This window comes from Setaria italica, chromosome VI (genome assembly GCF_000263155.2).
Source record: "Setaria italica strain Yugu1 chromosome VI, Setaria_italica_v2.0, whole genome shotgun sequence".
Classification (NCBI taxonomy): domain Eukaryota; kingdom Viridiplantae; phylum Streptophyta; class Magnoliopsida; order Poales; family Poaceae; genus Setaria; species Setaria italica.
Window position 1 is genome coordinate 23107297 of NC_028455.1, and position 16143 is coordinate 23123439.

The 16143-nt window shown below is 44.7% G+C and overlaps 1 protein-coding gene and 1 long non-coding RNA gene across 2 annotated transcripts; both read right to left on the bottom strand.

Moving 5' to 3' along the window:
* Nucleotides 1–5685: 5685 nt before the first annotated feature.
* Nucleotides 5686–7498, bottom strand: LOC105914523. The gene is made up of 2 exons (XR_001164268.2): nucleotides 7196–7498; nucleotides 5686–7108 (listed from the first exon to the last, which is right to left on the bottom strand). It is a non-coding gene; the product is annotated as an uncharacterized LOC105914523 (long non-coding RNA).
* Nucleotides 7499–9000: 1502 nt separating this feature from the next.
* LOC101760454 (protein RAFTIN 1A) lies at nucleotides 9001–10379 on the bottom strand. Its single transcript, XM_004973274.3, has 2 exons — nucleotides 10216–10379; nucleotides 9001–10111 (listed from the first exon to the last, which is right to left on the bottom strand). Exons 1-2 carry the CDS (start codon nucleotides 10258–10260, stop codon nucleotides 9347–9349), a joined length of 810 nt encoding a protein of 269 aa, XP_004973331.1. The 5' UTR covers nucleotides 10261–10379; the 3' UTR covers nucleotides 9001–9346.
* Between the last annotated feature and the right edge of the window lie 5764 nt (nucleotides 10380–16143).

Sequence of the window (16143 nt, forward strand, 5' to 3'; positions counted from 1 at the left end):
TAGCTTTTAAGTCCTCAGGGTAGAAGCATCGCAGGTGCTCGATGTTCCATGGGTGGGTCTTCAGATTGGATCTGAAGAGACTGTACAAGTTTCACAGAAAACACGCCAGTCGAGTTCGTCAGACCAAAAGGGACGCGGGAAGGACCCTGCGCCGACCTTGTTGGGCATAGCACCATCTCGGAGAGGTTGATGCACTCAGCGATGGTGTTGCTGATGCGATCTAGCCCTACAATCAGGTCAGAGGGTGTGGGTGGGCGGGTTGCTGCGAGGATGTGTGGGACCCTCTCTAAGAGAGAGAGATTACTGACCTACTGGGAAAGCAACGTGATGATCCTTGGGTGGAGAACTTGTTCCATTGGAGCAGATCCGATGGATGCTGAGCTGGCAGCCGATGCTGAGTCGACAAAAGTCGCGGTGGATTCAGAGTCCACCTGCATGCTCCCGAAGTGGAGCTGGATTGGGTTGGCGAGGAAGTCCTTCATGCTCTTAGGAAAGACAATGCCAGGGCGGGATGCCATCGAGCTCGCTGGGGAGGATCTCACAATAACCCCTACCTGGCGCGCCAACTATCGGATTTATAAGCCTGACAGTCCACCAGGGGGTTACCCAAGTGGTTGATTTGTAAGTGAAGGCGATTGTGAAACTAAAAACTTGAAGGTGATCGTGAGAACACAAAGGACACAAGGGTTTTAGATAGGTTCAGGCCTCCGGAGAGTAATACCCTACATCCTGTATGCGTGGATTGTATTACTAATCTGAGATGATGTTGTCCCCTCGGGGGGTTCCCTTGGCCGCCTTATATAGGTTGATGACCTAGGGTTACAAGATGGTTTGAATCTAATCTACTTGGTAGTTACATGGAAAGTAATTTGAGTCGGATTACAATACCTATCCCACAGTATCCGGGCTAATTTGAATTGCCCGACTTTCTTGACTTGTGCTCCAAGTATCTTCACGTCCTTAGCCCACATGTTCTGGTCGAGCAGGCCCACTTGTCAGGAACGACCAGTATCCTAGTCGATGGGGACCCATGGGGTACCCATATCACTCATCTATGGACGACATCCCTCACAGCACCTCATGTGAGCTGCATAGACCATTCGGCAACATCATTATTAAGGTATATGTATATATAATTTATGCAATCTTCTCAATTAATCCACACCTTGGGAGTTTAATAACTTCTTTATTTCTCCTATATGTACAGGTGGCGTATGGTAGTGCTTTACCAATCCTGCTAGGGCAGACAAGCCATGGCATGGAGATTCCACCTAGCTACTCCATCGTTGTCCTAGAGTAGATTTGTGATAGTTAATATGAAGGCCTAGAGCTTGACCTCCCAGAAGGTGACGGGGAAAGGACACTAGGAGATGCACTTCATGGGATCATCTATGATGCAAACGCTACAGCATCATCACCGGCAAGGAGGCATCATTGCTCCCCGTAGATCCTCGGCAGCGACCATCTCCTCAGAACTCAATACCATTATCTCTAGCACAACCACCTCCAGGACCGTCGCATCTGTTGGAGGTATGCCCTAGAGGCAATCATAGAGATGATGATATTCCATTTGTATCCATGATTTATGTTGTGTTCCTTGAATATCCATTAAAGGCTACTTGAATTGATTTGCAATTATGTGAATTGTGTGTGAAACTCTTTTACTTGTATGGTTATTCTAAAGTTGTCCCTAGTCGGAGTTCATGTGAGGACACACATGAATATTAGACTAGCACATGTATTAGTTGATGACTATGTTTCACAAGTCATGGACATGGAGATGTTGAACTAATAATGTGTGCACGTGTGGAGACATGTGCTAGGATTGACCCAACACGAGAAGTAGCTCTCTCTTTAAACAACATGTACGCTTTGTCCTTAGACCTGAGATTGTCGCATGTATTCAAGATGTGGATCGACCTACTTAGGGGCTATCAAACGCTACGCCATAACAGGGTAGTTATAAAGGTAGCTTTCAGGTTTGTCAGGAAGCATGCTGTGAGATATGGTCAATCAAGATGGGATTTGCCCCTCTCTGATTGAGAGTGATATCTCTAGGCCCCTCGAGTGATCGGATCCGAAAATGCATGGCCATGCTACGTACGGTTAAGAGTTGACCTACAAAGGGATTCCGAATCACAGGATCGAGAAAGAGCGGTCGGCTTCAAGCTAGACCAAATATCGTGAGGCAAAGGGAATAGCATGTATATAATGTTGTGATGGTTCGTCTGATATGATCTTCGTGTGCATATAGGAGTTGGCACATCTTGCTAGAGGTCGCTACCGACTATTGGGCCGAGTAGGAGTACTCGGGCCATGTCTGTATGTATCCGAACCCATAGGGTCACACACTTAAGGGGTTGGAAGCCCAATTCGGATGTGATCCGAGTTGGATTAGGTTTAGAAGTACTAATGGGCCTCGGACCCAGAGGCCCGTTAGGAACCTCTATAAATAGAGGGGTGGGGGCGCCCTAGGGTTCACACCTTTTGGGGAAACACATCTGCCGCGCCTCCCACGCCCTCCCCTATTGCAACTCACGGATCTAGCATTCCGGCTTGAGACGCTTCCTCCCTGCATGTGTGGATACCTTGGAGGTGTTGCGCGTGCAGCACTTGGACGAGCCGTCGACGAGCCACGACGAGCCGACGACGAGCCGCGGCACGAGGGCGATCTTGCTGCACGTGGACGAGCTGTTGAGGAGCTACTGGATGTCGACGTGATCGACTACGTACGACTACGTTGATCGACTACGTACGACTACGTTGATCGACTTCACTGCATCGACGCGAATCTACATCTTCCGCACTAGTAGTGCGTCCAGTGGTAATCCCGTGATCCTTATACGGCAGTTTTCCTGGTTTACGCGGTAGAAAATTTTGATTTGCACTAGTGTAGCCTACCTCGTATCCTAATAGCATCCTCCTCGATCACTGTCTCCATCTCCATCGAATCCTAGTGGTGCGAGCGACAACGACCACAACACCCCTTCCCGATCACCGTCGCCGGGACTAAGAGCCCCAGCGAGCAAGGAACCTGCAGCACCTCTAAAGAAGCCGCGAGCACCGCCTTCCAAGCCAAGGCAGCCAAAGGCGAAACAACCTGTTAAGAAAACAAAGAAGTCTGAACCCATTCAGAAGCTAACAATCAATATGACTACTGAGGAATTGCGGGAGGTATCGCAAGCAACGGTGAGGGAGTTCTTCAAATCATGCGTTGAATAAAGAAAAGCAAAGGAGATGGAGCCAAAGCTAGTAGATCCAGTGAAATTAAAATTTTTTATTGGCATGTCAAAAGAAGTAAAGAGGACTTTACTATCGAACTATGAGCGTTTGTTAGTTAAGTCTGATCAGAAGAAAAAATGGTGAGGAGCGTCGTCTTCTAGTCGTACTGTCCCCCAGCTCAAGGATCTACCAGATAAAGACACTCAAACAATAGCAGCAATGCCCTTAGAACAACAAATCCAATTCAATGGATTTATGCAAGATACAGGTATGTCGCTTGCTGAAGTTCTAGGGAAAGTTGAACCGCCAGCTCCACAGCCAGTTGTACCTAAATGGCCCTTTGAGGTAGGCAAGCCTCTAGTAAGGCCTGAATTGGTATGGAAGCTCTCTACGAAGATGTAAGAATTCCACCAATGGTACATGGAGCATTCTACTAACGATAGGCTCATGTTCACTCTTCGGGTTAAACCGATTGATTTTTTTCGGCGAAGATGAGAAACTCCTGTGGATGGAATTCAAGGATATATATGAAGTGTACCATCAGGATGCTCTTGACGTCTCTCTCATCAGCGCCTGGGTTCTGTAAGTTTTTGTTTATCAATATGTAAATTTTTGCTCAGACCATTATTTTTTGTGTGTGTGTCGCCCTACTAACTTTGTCTTCAATTTTATGTAGGATGCTAATTCAGAGGTGCCATAGATAATTGTACATCAATGTTGGATTCATGGATCCATCGCTCGTTAATCAAAAGTAGATACGGGATCAACCAAAGCAAACATTGGAGGCAGTGTATAATTTCTTGGAGAAACAAAATTACAAGGAATACATACTAATGCCATACAACTTTAAGTAAGTATGGGTACCGTCTATTTTTGTTTTTCTTTTCCTTACCTAATTAGTGTTAGTTAGCTCTAATATGAACATTTATGTACGCAGTTTCCACTGGATTCTCCTAATAATTATGATTAATAAAAGCCACATTGTTGTGTTCGATTCATTGAGGAAACCACTAGCAGAGTACCAAGACATTCAAGACATGCTAAACTTGTAATAATTCTGGACCTTTATCTCTATGCAAAAGTTTATTTCCTAAATTTTCACCTAACACTGTATCATTCATTATTTTAATCCGTAGTGCATGGAAACGATTCCTTAAGACTCATCGTGGTGAATTTAAAAGAAAAACTTACATTCAATACAAAGTTCCCGGTACGTATGAAGTTTGCACATTTTGTACATTCTATAATACGAATATTTCATAACTTGTTTTTCCCACTAAAGTGCTTGAGATAGGAACGAGGCAATAATCTATGTGGATACTACATCTGTGAGAACATGAATAATTTTGTGCATGACAAGGTGCTGTCGTTGCATAATATAAATGTACGTAAAATAAAACTATTAATAATTAATTATTTTCTAGCTTCTTATATTTAATTGTTCGTGTAACATTCACATATTTCCAATTTACAGATGTTTAATATTCAAAAAAACTTTTGGAGAAGCAGAGGATTTTGGCAATCAAGGTCTCATAGGATTCCTTGTGGACGAGGTGATAAATCCCGCGAGAGAATTTTATTACGATGGACGTTCAATAACCGCACCGAGCAACACCACGACGGGATGATCCTAAGAATGAAGAGGACAAATTATTGTATATATAGTAATTGTATAAATACTAGTTTGATGTGTATAATATACTAAGAATTGTGTATATATATATGTCATGAAATATGCATACGACTTTGATACAATATTAATATGGAAAATAATTTGAAAAAAAGTCTTAAGTACTAAAGAGGTACATGCATGTGCCATGCACGTACCCCTTTAGTGCCGGTTGGTAATACCAACAGGGATTAAAGGGGCAAGTCCCAAGTGATCTCCCCTTTTGTCTCGAAACTTAGTCCTGGTTGGATTTTTGGATCTATGGTTGGATTTTTGGATCTATGGCCCTATCCAACCGGGACTAAAGTTGCGTTTTTCAGTAGTGATAGCAAAAGCTATAGATTAAAAAAATCAAAACGACTAGTAATTTGGGACGGAGGGAGTAATAACGGTTTTGAGCATGAGACGTACAACTTAATATTAACACTGCTGGGAACTCGAATTCCCCTGTAGGTGACAAAACCAACAGGGAAATTCAAAATACTGACGGGAAAAAAATTTCCGCCAGTGATAGAGCGACAGGGAAATGAAAATATGCCTGTCGGTTTTTCATTTCCCTGTCGGTTTGGTCATTTTTCTGTCGGTATCTGCCGCACAGGGAAATGTCTTCCGTCAGGTTTGAAAATTTTTCCCCGTCGACAAAAGCCCGACAGAGAATAACCAACCAGTTTACCGCCAGGAAAACAATTTCCCTGTCGGGTTGTAACCGACAGAATTTACTGTCTGCACTGTTTTTTTTCCAACAGAGAAATATGACAATCCTTGATGATGTCATTCCAATGGGAAACTATTTGTTTTCAAGAAATGGTAATTTCAATTAAATCTGAATCATTCACATAATAGTCCAATTATGGAACCACAACTTAATCATACAAATTGCTTAACTACACCAGAGCTCGACCATTACACACAGCATACATATAAGATGATGTCCAAATGTTTGGCTTAAACACCATTGTCACTGTGTCACATGTCTTCCCTAAAGCAAGTGTATCTCCTACCAACTAAGTGTATGCAGACCAAACACTTCAAAACGTTACAAGTTGAGTTCACATCAGTGAAAGTTCAAAAACTACCAAATAGCATGCTGTTTTTGCACAACTGACGAGCCCATCACATAGCTTGGCTTCCACTGTTGCTATTGTGGCCACCATCATTGTCATTGTTATTGGATTCCGAGGCAGCATGAGAAGAACCAGTAGCTTGCAAGTGAATGGGTTAGATTAGCTACTGCCGTTATTTATCCATCTAATTCCTAATGTCTTATGTACAAAGAATAGATCAAGTTGCATATAAGCAAGTCTCCAAACATTGGCGCATAAGTATTTAGAAAGATGGAAATAAGGCAAGACATCCTACGAGGAATGGAACTGTTAATTATTTTCCGAATAGATGTTATGGCAACAGGCATCAAAATAGAATTTGGACGGCTAGATATTTCTCATGTAGCAGCAAAGAGGGAAATAAACTGGACAGCCTTCTCTACAGAGAGAAGTAACCTTCCAACAACCTGCATTTGGTCTAGACAGACAACAGAAAGAAGCGTCGTACAGTCAATTTATTTGGCAACATTCCAATTGGCATATTTCCAGCAACCTGTGCACACACGTGAATTAATTTGTTTTGATAAACAATTTCCAAATTACTCAAGTCACACGGTTGTATAAACTCAATTAATCTCTATCCAGCAAGTCACACATGTGCAAAATGGAATTATCCAAGATCCATAGACATGGATCCATCCACGTCAATCCCGAATAATGGCTGCATCTGTAATCACTCATAAATCATATATCTCAACAAGAACAGAGAACTGCAAGAAAATAATATCTAATATCTAGTGCTCTAATATCTAGTCTCTACTCTCTACAAGAACATATCAGAGTTTCAGAGCACCACATGTAGACAACAGAGGTGGGACCAACGAAGAGGAGTATCACCTGGATCTCATGGCGTGTTCCTGATTTGTTGTCTTGTCGACTGCTGAGGAGGCATTTCGTCAAACACCTTACTTGCAGTTAAAATAAACCTGTCAGGATTGGGTTACCGGTCGAGGTGGTCTCCGCTCTCAGGTCAGGTTGCCACCTTTGCTAGAGGTTCGGCCGCTCGCTACATTGCCGGAGTCTCGGCCGCAGTCCGGCCTCCAGTGTCGTCTCCACGAGGAACGCATCCGCTAGGAGCGCGTGCTGGAGCAGCCTGGCAGCCAGAACTCCATGGCTGCGAAAATGGAGGGGTGCGGCAACACTGGCTTTCAAATGGGAACAATAGAGAGTAAGCGAGAAGGAGCAGGGGAGCTCGCTTTACCTGAGATGAAGGCTTCGGCCAGCAGCCACAGATGTGCCCTGCGGTGACATGCTCCCCGTGCGCCTCCTCTTGCACGCGTAGCCGCCGCGCCACCACATCGCTCGCTCGCCCGCGACCGCCGCCGGCCTTGGTCACGAACCGCAACGGATCCGTGAGCTCTCCACACGATGTGAGCGTGGGGTGGCGCGGTGGCTCGGGGCGCTGGAGCGGGCGGCCCCGGGGCGACGATATCGAGCGGGCGGCCTCGGGAGGCTTTCTCCAGCGTGCGACGGCTTGGGGAGGGCTCGAGCGGAGGCGGCGGGGTAGGAAGCGGGAGGATAAGGTTAGGGTTAGAAGAGGCCGGCCGTTTTTAACTCGTGCGGGCGCGTCGTGAGACGTTCGATTTAGATCGTACGTCTAGAATCGCTGCATCCTAAAGAGGCCAGTAGCTAGTTTGGGCCTGCCTTAAATCTTGATGGAGAGAGTATAGAGTTGACTATAACCATGTGCTTAGTGCTCACAAATGAACGCCAAATGAAACAAACCATTATCACAATTTGATTTTTATGATCAAAATTTCCTAGGAAATGTTTGTTTACAATTTAAATATCATTTTTTGTAACACATGTAGTCCAAATGAACATATGTATGAATCTTGCTAGAGAGTAGAGAGTTGACTACAAACATGTGCTCTTAAATGAACACCAAATGAAGCACATCATTACCTCAATTCGATTTTCTCAAGAAAACTTTTTAAGTGATGTTAATAGGATGTAGTTTCGTCCCAGCCAAATTTTATCATTTCAGAGAAATTTAATATATTATTAAATTTAATAAACTATAAAGCTACAAAGAAAACTGGAGTGTAAAGTAGACAAAGATTCAATTTTTTTCTTCAAAATTTCCACGTGGTATAAATTACATTATCCTATATATTTTTGTAATTTAATAATAATTTTACATCACATGTAATTCACACACTTAGTAATTCAATAAATAGAGGGAAATATATTTAAATTCTTAAAAAGTATATTATTGCATAAAAATTATGTGTTAGCTACGGATCACCTTATACTTTACAAGAGAGGAGAGAGTTTACTATAATCTCACATATATGTTTGTTGGTAACTTCGTTATATATTGTTCCTATGCACATGATAATGTAATTTCCTATGTGTTATGTCAATTTCCCTGTGTGTTTTAGCTAACACACAAGGAAATGACTCATTTAATCATTTCCCTGTGAGTCATATGAATTTCCTTGTGTGTTTTATCTAACCCACAGGGAAATGAGGAATTTCTCTGTGCGTCAAGTCAATTTCCCTGTGTGTTTTACCTAACCCACAAGAAAATGAGGAATTTCCCTGTGGGTTTTGGTATTTGCCTGTGTGTTCTTTTGGAATCGACAAGGAAATGTGAATTTCTCTGTGTGTGCAGAAAAAACCCTCAGGTCCCGTTTGGGTCCAAGGAATTGGAATCTATTTAATGGAGTAGGCTAATTTATGTTGGAATGTGGCATTCCACAACTTTCCAAAGTTTAGATATAAGCCTATCTTAAATTCATGGGGTGGGAGATGGAAATTGATTCTATAGATTATGGTTATTAGATGGAATTCAATTCTTATAGCACGCTCTTAGACTCGCTTCTCTATAGTAGAAGTGCAGCATACAAGTATCTCTCCCATATCACCAACTATAATATACAACTATATTCCACATATAATTATATTAGCTTAATTAATTTGTGTCTAAATTATGATTATTAGGATGGAATTCAATTCCAATGATCCAAACGGGGCCTCAGGGAAATTCGGCACACACAAGGAAATTAATTCAGGTTTCCAGTACTGTAATAACCCTGTATTTTTACATCAACACGACATACATAGATTTGAATAATTAAGTTTACACCTTTATTACAGACGACGCTGCACTGCTACTAGCAGCTAGGCACTGTGGAGATGTAGCTAGAGTAGAGAACATGCAAGGTGGCCGGCATGAGCCGATGAACGACGATGATACATTACGTAGACATGCATTATGCGCCCCCTTACGCTGCGACGATGGACCCCTGACGCTATGTCAGTGATGAATGATCACTGACGTGTGTTATTAGCAACCACATCACGTCGTGCGATAACGTTAATAACGTCAGAGGAACCACTTCATCCCTTACGCCGACGAGAGGCCAGCATATTTCTTGGCCCACAAGATGTGCCCGTACGGCAGGACGTGGCACACCGGCGGGCCGCCGGGCTTGGTGTCGAGGAACCTGAAGGCGACGTGATCCTTGTCCCACTCCGACGTGTCGGTGTGGCAGACGGAGAACAAGGTGACCTTGTCACCACCGGCGCCCTCCATCTCCACCTTGTACGCCCGGGCTGGGCCGGTGCTGTGGCACATGTACACGGTGTACGGGTACTCCTTCTGGTGGCACCCCACGAAGCTGGAGCCCCGGACGGGTTGCACGGCACGGATGGTGTACGGCTGCAGCGGCGACCCGGCGCGGGGCACCCTGGAGATCATCTCGGTGATGCTCCTGGTGCCGAGCACCCCCTGGGCACCCTCGACCAGGGCCTCCAGTGAGGTGGTGCAGAACTTGGCCTCCCACTCGAGGCCCGGGTCCTCGCACATGCCCAGCGTCTCCTCCATCTTGGCTGCCTGGGCGGAGCCCTCGGCGACGTTGAACTGGGCGAGGACACCCGGGAGGGCGGAGGAGGAGAAGGGGATGGCGTCGGCGATGTGGCGGGGGAGGAAGCCGAGCGGGGCGGTCACCGCCGCGGGGAACCGGAAGGGCAGGCTCTGGCGGACGCGCAGGGCCTCCTCGCGGAAGAAGACGGCCATCTTGGTGTCGGCGAGCTCCTCGGTGGCGCGTGCAGCGACGGAGGAAGCTGGAAGGCTGTACTTGTAGTAGAAAGCATGGCTCTGCTGTCCAACCTGAAACAACGTGACGTACAGAGATATTGAGTTTGCCCGTGCTTGTTCGTACACAGAAAGTCAGAAAAGATGCGTGCAGCAGGTGTGTGTTAGTGGATGCTTACCGCGAACAGGACGAGGAGAGCAGTGAGCATCGGTACGCGCGCCATTGGAGCTAATGGCCAGAAGAAGGAAGAATCCCGTTCCTGTGTTGGAATGAGGAGGCGTACAGGAAGAGGGTCGTATTTATAGGAGTCGCCGATGAAAGTTAAACTGGAGTCATCATCTCTTCCTTCTGTGTGTATGATGTTGAGATATCTTTGAAGTCTGATTGGCCGTTGTCATCATGTATCCTTGGTGGCCTTGATGGGCAATGTTTGATTGGTGCAATATTTTTCTAGCATATTTTGTACAGATTTGTCAAGTCGGTGGGCTGTCGTTCTCGACTTCTCGTTAGTATAGCTGTCCATGTGTTGCACGAGATTGTGAAATGTCGAGACCGCTTGATAGTCATATATCAAACTTATCATCAGCTACTAGTATTACGTACAATTATTGCATACTACGTGGTAGGAAGAAAGTTAGTAAAAAGAATGTCAATGCCCCCAGCCATAAGCACTACTCCAGAGGTTCATCACTGCCGGCTCCAAACCAGTCTTCACCGTCGGTTTGGATCCATCGTCTGACTTTCGGTAGTGATGGGGATACCCCATCACCGCTGGTTTTGGAACTGGCGGTGAAGGCCTATTAAAAAAACAAAAAAATGGTGCTGTCGGCCGCCTTACGCCCCGGCCTTGCGCTGCCTCGCCGGATCCGACCGGCCGCATCTCGCTGGATCTGGCCGCTGCCGCCCCACCAGCCGCCAACTGCCTTGGTCCTACTGGATCCGGCTCATAGAGAGAGAGAGAGGCGTACGGGGAGAGGAAGCTGAGGCCGCCCACCTACACCACCGCAACCAGCTCCTTCTTCGTCGGATCCGTGCTAGCTCCTTCTTCACTGGAACCTGCACCGCCACCACCGGATCTATGTGTGTCCTCACATGAACTCCGACTAGGGACAACTTTAGAATAACCATACAAGTAAAGAGTTTCACATACAATTCACATAATTGCAAATCAATTCAAGTAGCCTTCAATGGATATTCAATGAACACAATCATGGATACAAATGGAATATCATCATATCTATGATTGCCTCTAGGGCATACCTCCAACAGTCTCCCACTTGCACTAGAGTCAATCTAGAAGGTACCTAATACCCATCACTCTTACATGCGCATCATGCTTAGCCTGCGGGAGTGGTTTTGTCAACGGATCAGAAATGTTCAGATCCGTGTGTATTTTGCATATCTTGATCTCACCCCGGTTAACGAAGTCTCAAATGAGATGAAATCGCCGCATTACGTGTTTGTTCTTCTGGTGGTTCCTTGGCTCCTTTGCTTGCGCAATTGCCCCATTGTTATCACAGTAGAGATTCAATGGGCTGGACGCATTCGGGAATACACCAAGCTCAATAAGGAAATTCCTTATCCAAACACCCTCCTTCGCGGCTTCCGAAGCCGCGATGTACTCGGCTTCTGTCGTAGAATCGGCCACCGTCTCCTGCTTGGAACTCTTCCAACTAACAGCACCACCATTCAGCGTGAACACAAATCCTGATTGTGACTTTGAATCATCTCTGTCGGTTTGGAAACTAGCATCGGTGTAACCTGTTACAACGAGCTCCTCCTCACCTCCATAGACGAGGAACATGTTTTTAGTCCTTCTCAAGTACTTAAGAATATTTTTCACCGCTGTCCAGTGACTCTCACCTGGATCAGATTGGTGTCTGCTTGTCATACTTAGCGCATATGAAACATCTGGGCGAGTACTTATCATTGCATACATGATAGATCCAATAGCCGATGCATATGGCACTCTACTCATGCGATCCCGCTCATCAGCAGTCGAAGGACACTGAGTCTTGCTGAGATGTATGCTATGTGACATAGGCAAGAACCCTTTCTTTGCCTCTTCCATGCTGAACCGCTTCAACACTTTGTCAATGTAAGTATCTTGGCTTAAACCTATAAGCCTTCTCGATCTATCTCTATAGATCTTAATGCCCAGAATATATGCCGCTTCCCCTAAGTCCTTCATCGAAAAACTATTTTTCAGTGAAGTCTTTACGGACTCAAGCATAGGAATGTTATTTCCAATCAGTAATATGTCATCCACATATAAGATTAGAAATACTACAGAGCTCCCACTAACCTTCTTGTAAACACAAGACTCTTCTTCATTCTTGGTGAAGTCAAACCCTTTGACCACTTCATCAAAACGAATGTTCCAACTCCTAGATGCTTGCTTCAATCCATAAATGGATCTGTGAAGCTTGCATACCTTTCCAGCATTTTTCGGATCGACAAAACCCTCGGGCTGTATCATATACACGTCCTCAGCTAGGTTTCCATTCAGGAAAGCTGTTTTGACATCCATCTGCCATATCTCATAATCGAAATATGCAGCTATAGCTAGAATAATCTGAATGGACTTAAGCATCACTACGGGCGAGAAGGTCTCATCGTAGTCAACTCCTTGAACTTGTCGAAAACCTTTTTCGACAAGTCGTGCTTTATAGATGTGAACATTTCCATCCATGTCCTTTTTCTTCTTATAGATCCACTTGCACTCTATGGCTTTAACACCATCAGGCGGGTCAACCAAGTTCCAAACTTGATTGTGTCCCATGGACTCTATTTCGGATTGCATGGCATTCTGCCATTTTTCGGAGTCTTGGTCCATCATTGCTTTTGCATATGTCGCAGGCTCATCATTGTCCAACAATAATATTTCCCGCATTTCGCGGAGCCTTGCCGACCTTCGTGGTTGTGGTGGTGCTTCTCTTGCCATGGGTATCTCAACTTGTTCTGCTACGTTAGCATCACTCATTGATTCTTGCCCGATCGGCTCATCTTGAACTTCTTCAAGATGCACTGTCTTTCCACTCTTTTCTCCTTTGAGAAACTCTTTCTCTAGGAAAACCCCGTTCCGAGCGACAAACACTTTGCCTTCTGATCGGTTGTAGAAATAATATCCCAAAGTTTCCTTTGGATATCCCACGAAAATGCACTTATCCGACTTGGGTGTGATCTTGTCCGACTGAAGTCGCTTGACAAACACTTCACATCCCCAAATCTTTAGAAAAGACAAACTAGGAACCTTTCCAGTCCATATCTCATATGGTGTCTTAACTACGGATTTAGATGGTACCCTATTAAGTGTGAAAGCTGCTGTTTCTAGAGCGTATCCCCAAAATGACAACGGTAGGTCCAACTGGCTCATCATTGATCGAACCATGTCTAACAAAGTTCGATTACGTCGCTCGGACACACCGTTTCTCTGAGGTGTTCCAGGCGGCGTAAGTTGTGGAACAATTCCGCAACTCTTTAGATGATTGCTAAACTCGTGGCTCAAATACTCGCCTCCACGATCAGATCGTAAGGCCTTAATTTTCTTGCCACGCTGATTTTCAACTTCATTCTGAAATTTCTTGAACTTTTCAAAGGTTTCAGACTTGTGCCTCATCAAGTAGACATAGCCATATCTACTAAAATCATCAGTGAAAGTTATGAAGTATTGGAATCCTCCTCTAGCCATCGTGCTCATTGTTCCGCATACATCATTATGTACGAGTTCCAACAAGTCTACTGCTCTCTCAGGAAATCCTGTGAAAGGCGTCTTGGTCATCTTGCCTAGCAAGCAAGCCTCACATGTCTCGTATGATTCAAAATCAAACGAAGTTAGAAGTCCATCAGAATGGAGCTTCTTCATGCGCTTTTCACTTATATGACCCAAACGACAATGCCACAAGTAGGTAGGACTCAAATCATTAGGCCGAGGCCTTTTAACACTTATATTACAGACAGGTGAACCATCAAGATTTAAAACAAATAATCCATTCACAATGGGTGCAAAAGCCATAAACATATTATTCTTAGAGATCACACAACCATTATTTTCACTCGCAAATGAATAACCATCCTTCATCAAACATGAAGGTGTTTCGACTTAAACTAGGAACAAAATAACAATTATTCAACTCTATAATAAATCCTGACGGGAGGTGGAGTTGCATCGTCCCGATGGTCAACGCAGCAACTCTTGCATTATTGCCCACGCGGAAATCAACTTCTCCTCTTTCCACGCTTCTACTTCTTATCATTCCCTGCATCGAATTGCAAATATGAGCAACCGATCCGGTATCAAATACCCAAGAATTAATAATTCTATCAGCGAGAAATATGTTGTCTATAACATTAACAACAAGCGTACCTGAGGTAGAAGTACTCTTACTTCCGCCATTCTTCAACGAAGCTAGGTACTGCTTGTAGTTTCTCTTCCAGTGACCAAGTTCATGACAGTAAAAGCACTCTTTGTCTGGAGCAGGTCCAGGTCCAGCTTTAACCTTGGGCGGTGGGTTTGGCTTGGACGTTCCAGCCTTGCCCTTCTTCTTCCAAGGATTGCCCTTCTTCTTAAAGCTAGGCTTGTTCTGTATAGCCATCACATGGCTAGTACTAGCGCTTTTCTTGATGTCTACCTCTGCTGTCTTGAGCATACCACACAGTTCATTCAAACCCTTCTCTGTCCCATGCATATGGTAGTTCGAGATGAAGTTCCCATAGCTAGGCGGAAGAGATGAAAGAATGAAGTCAGTGGCCAACTCTTTGCCCATTGGGAAGGCCAGCTTCTCCAATCGCCGAGTGTAACCAACCATCTTGATTACATGTGGTCCTACTGCTGCGCCTTCTGCTAACTTGCACTCCAGAAACGCTTTGGACACATTGAACCTTTCGGTCCTAGCCTGTGTCTGGAACATGTCCTTGAGCGCCACGATCATATCGTGTGCCTCATGATTTGTTTCGAACTGCATCTGCAGCTCGGGTTCCATGCAAGCAAGCATAAGGCAGCTTACCTCAAGATTAGCATCAAATGCCTTCTTGTAAGCAGCCTTAACGGCAGCAGATGCATCATCAGCAGGTACTGGTGGTAGTGGGGTGTCTAGAACATCTTCCTTTTTATCGGCCCTGAGAACAATTCTCAGGTTACGGATCCAATCCGAGTAGTTTGTTCCATTCAACTTGTCCTTCTCAAGGACCGAACGCAAAGCAAACGATGTGGTGGTGTTGCTAGGTGCCATTTAATCTACAACAAAAGTAATGCAAAATACACTAAGACAAACGTATCCATGATAGAGCAAATTACATTAAACTATTTTAACAGAATCTACTCCCACTAAAATCAATATCCCTCTATTGAAACTTAGTGATTCAGGATCCACAACTAACAAGTCTACTAGTGAGCTTTAGCATCACCGCTAGCAAACGAGGTAGATCGGTAAGCAACTTTTGCTAATCATATCACATATGACTCCTGTTGTTGGGTGACATCTCTATGTCTCGGCACCCAACCTTTATGCCCCAAGGTCCTTAACTGTTAAGATAACCTTGTTAAGCAAACCAACCCTTATGCGTGTAAGTGTCCGACACAAACCCGTCTAGTCAAGGAAAACTAGTGGTACCCTAATTTCATAGACCCACCACTAATTGTACAAGACATGGAACGGTGCAAGTTTTAGTTGGGAGGGCATACTAACTTAAACTTTGTGAGGAATCGTTCTACTTCTAACATCATAGCATGCAGAAAGTAAAACATAAACAGAATAGCATTCACACAATTGTGACACAGTATGGCCCGTTTTTCTTATGGTGATCTCCATCTCCATAGAACCTGTTCACCATGGTGATCTCCATCTCCATGTTCCATGTGCGCCATCCTCCTGGTGATGAGTCCTCCAAGAACTAGAACATGCTATTACGCCTAATAGCTAGTAAAGAATCTAGTAATGAAGATTACATAGTTGCTTGGATCATCACAGATTGGTACGCAGACCATTAAATACAATAAAGTGACAACACATATGGCTCCTGCCGTGTTGCCGTACGCGCGACACGCAGGTCACGAATGAGTTACACACATGCATCACATACACAAGGGGGCCATACTGATCACAAG

What these genes read in the sequence shown, in the direction of transcription:
- LOC101760454 (XM_004973274.3), bottom strand. Translation starts at nt 10,260, where the DNA reads ATGGCGCGCGTACCGATGCTCACTGCTCTCCTCGTCCTGTTCGCG. An exon ending in CTCTCCTCGTCCTGTTCGCG is followed by an intron (nt 10,112 to 10,215) that starts GTAAGCATCCAC and finishes ACGTTGTTTCAG; the next exon opens with GTTGGACAGCAGAGCCATGC.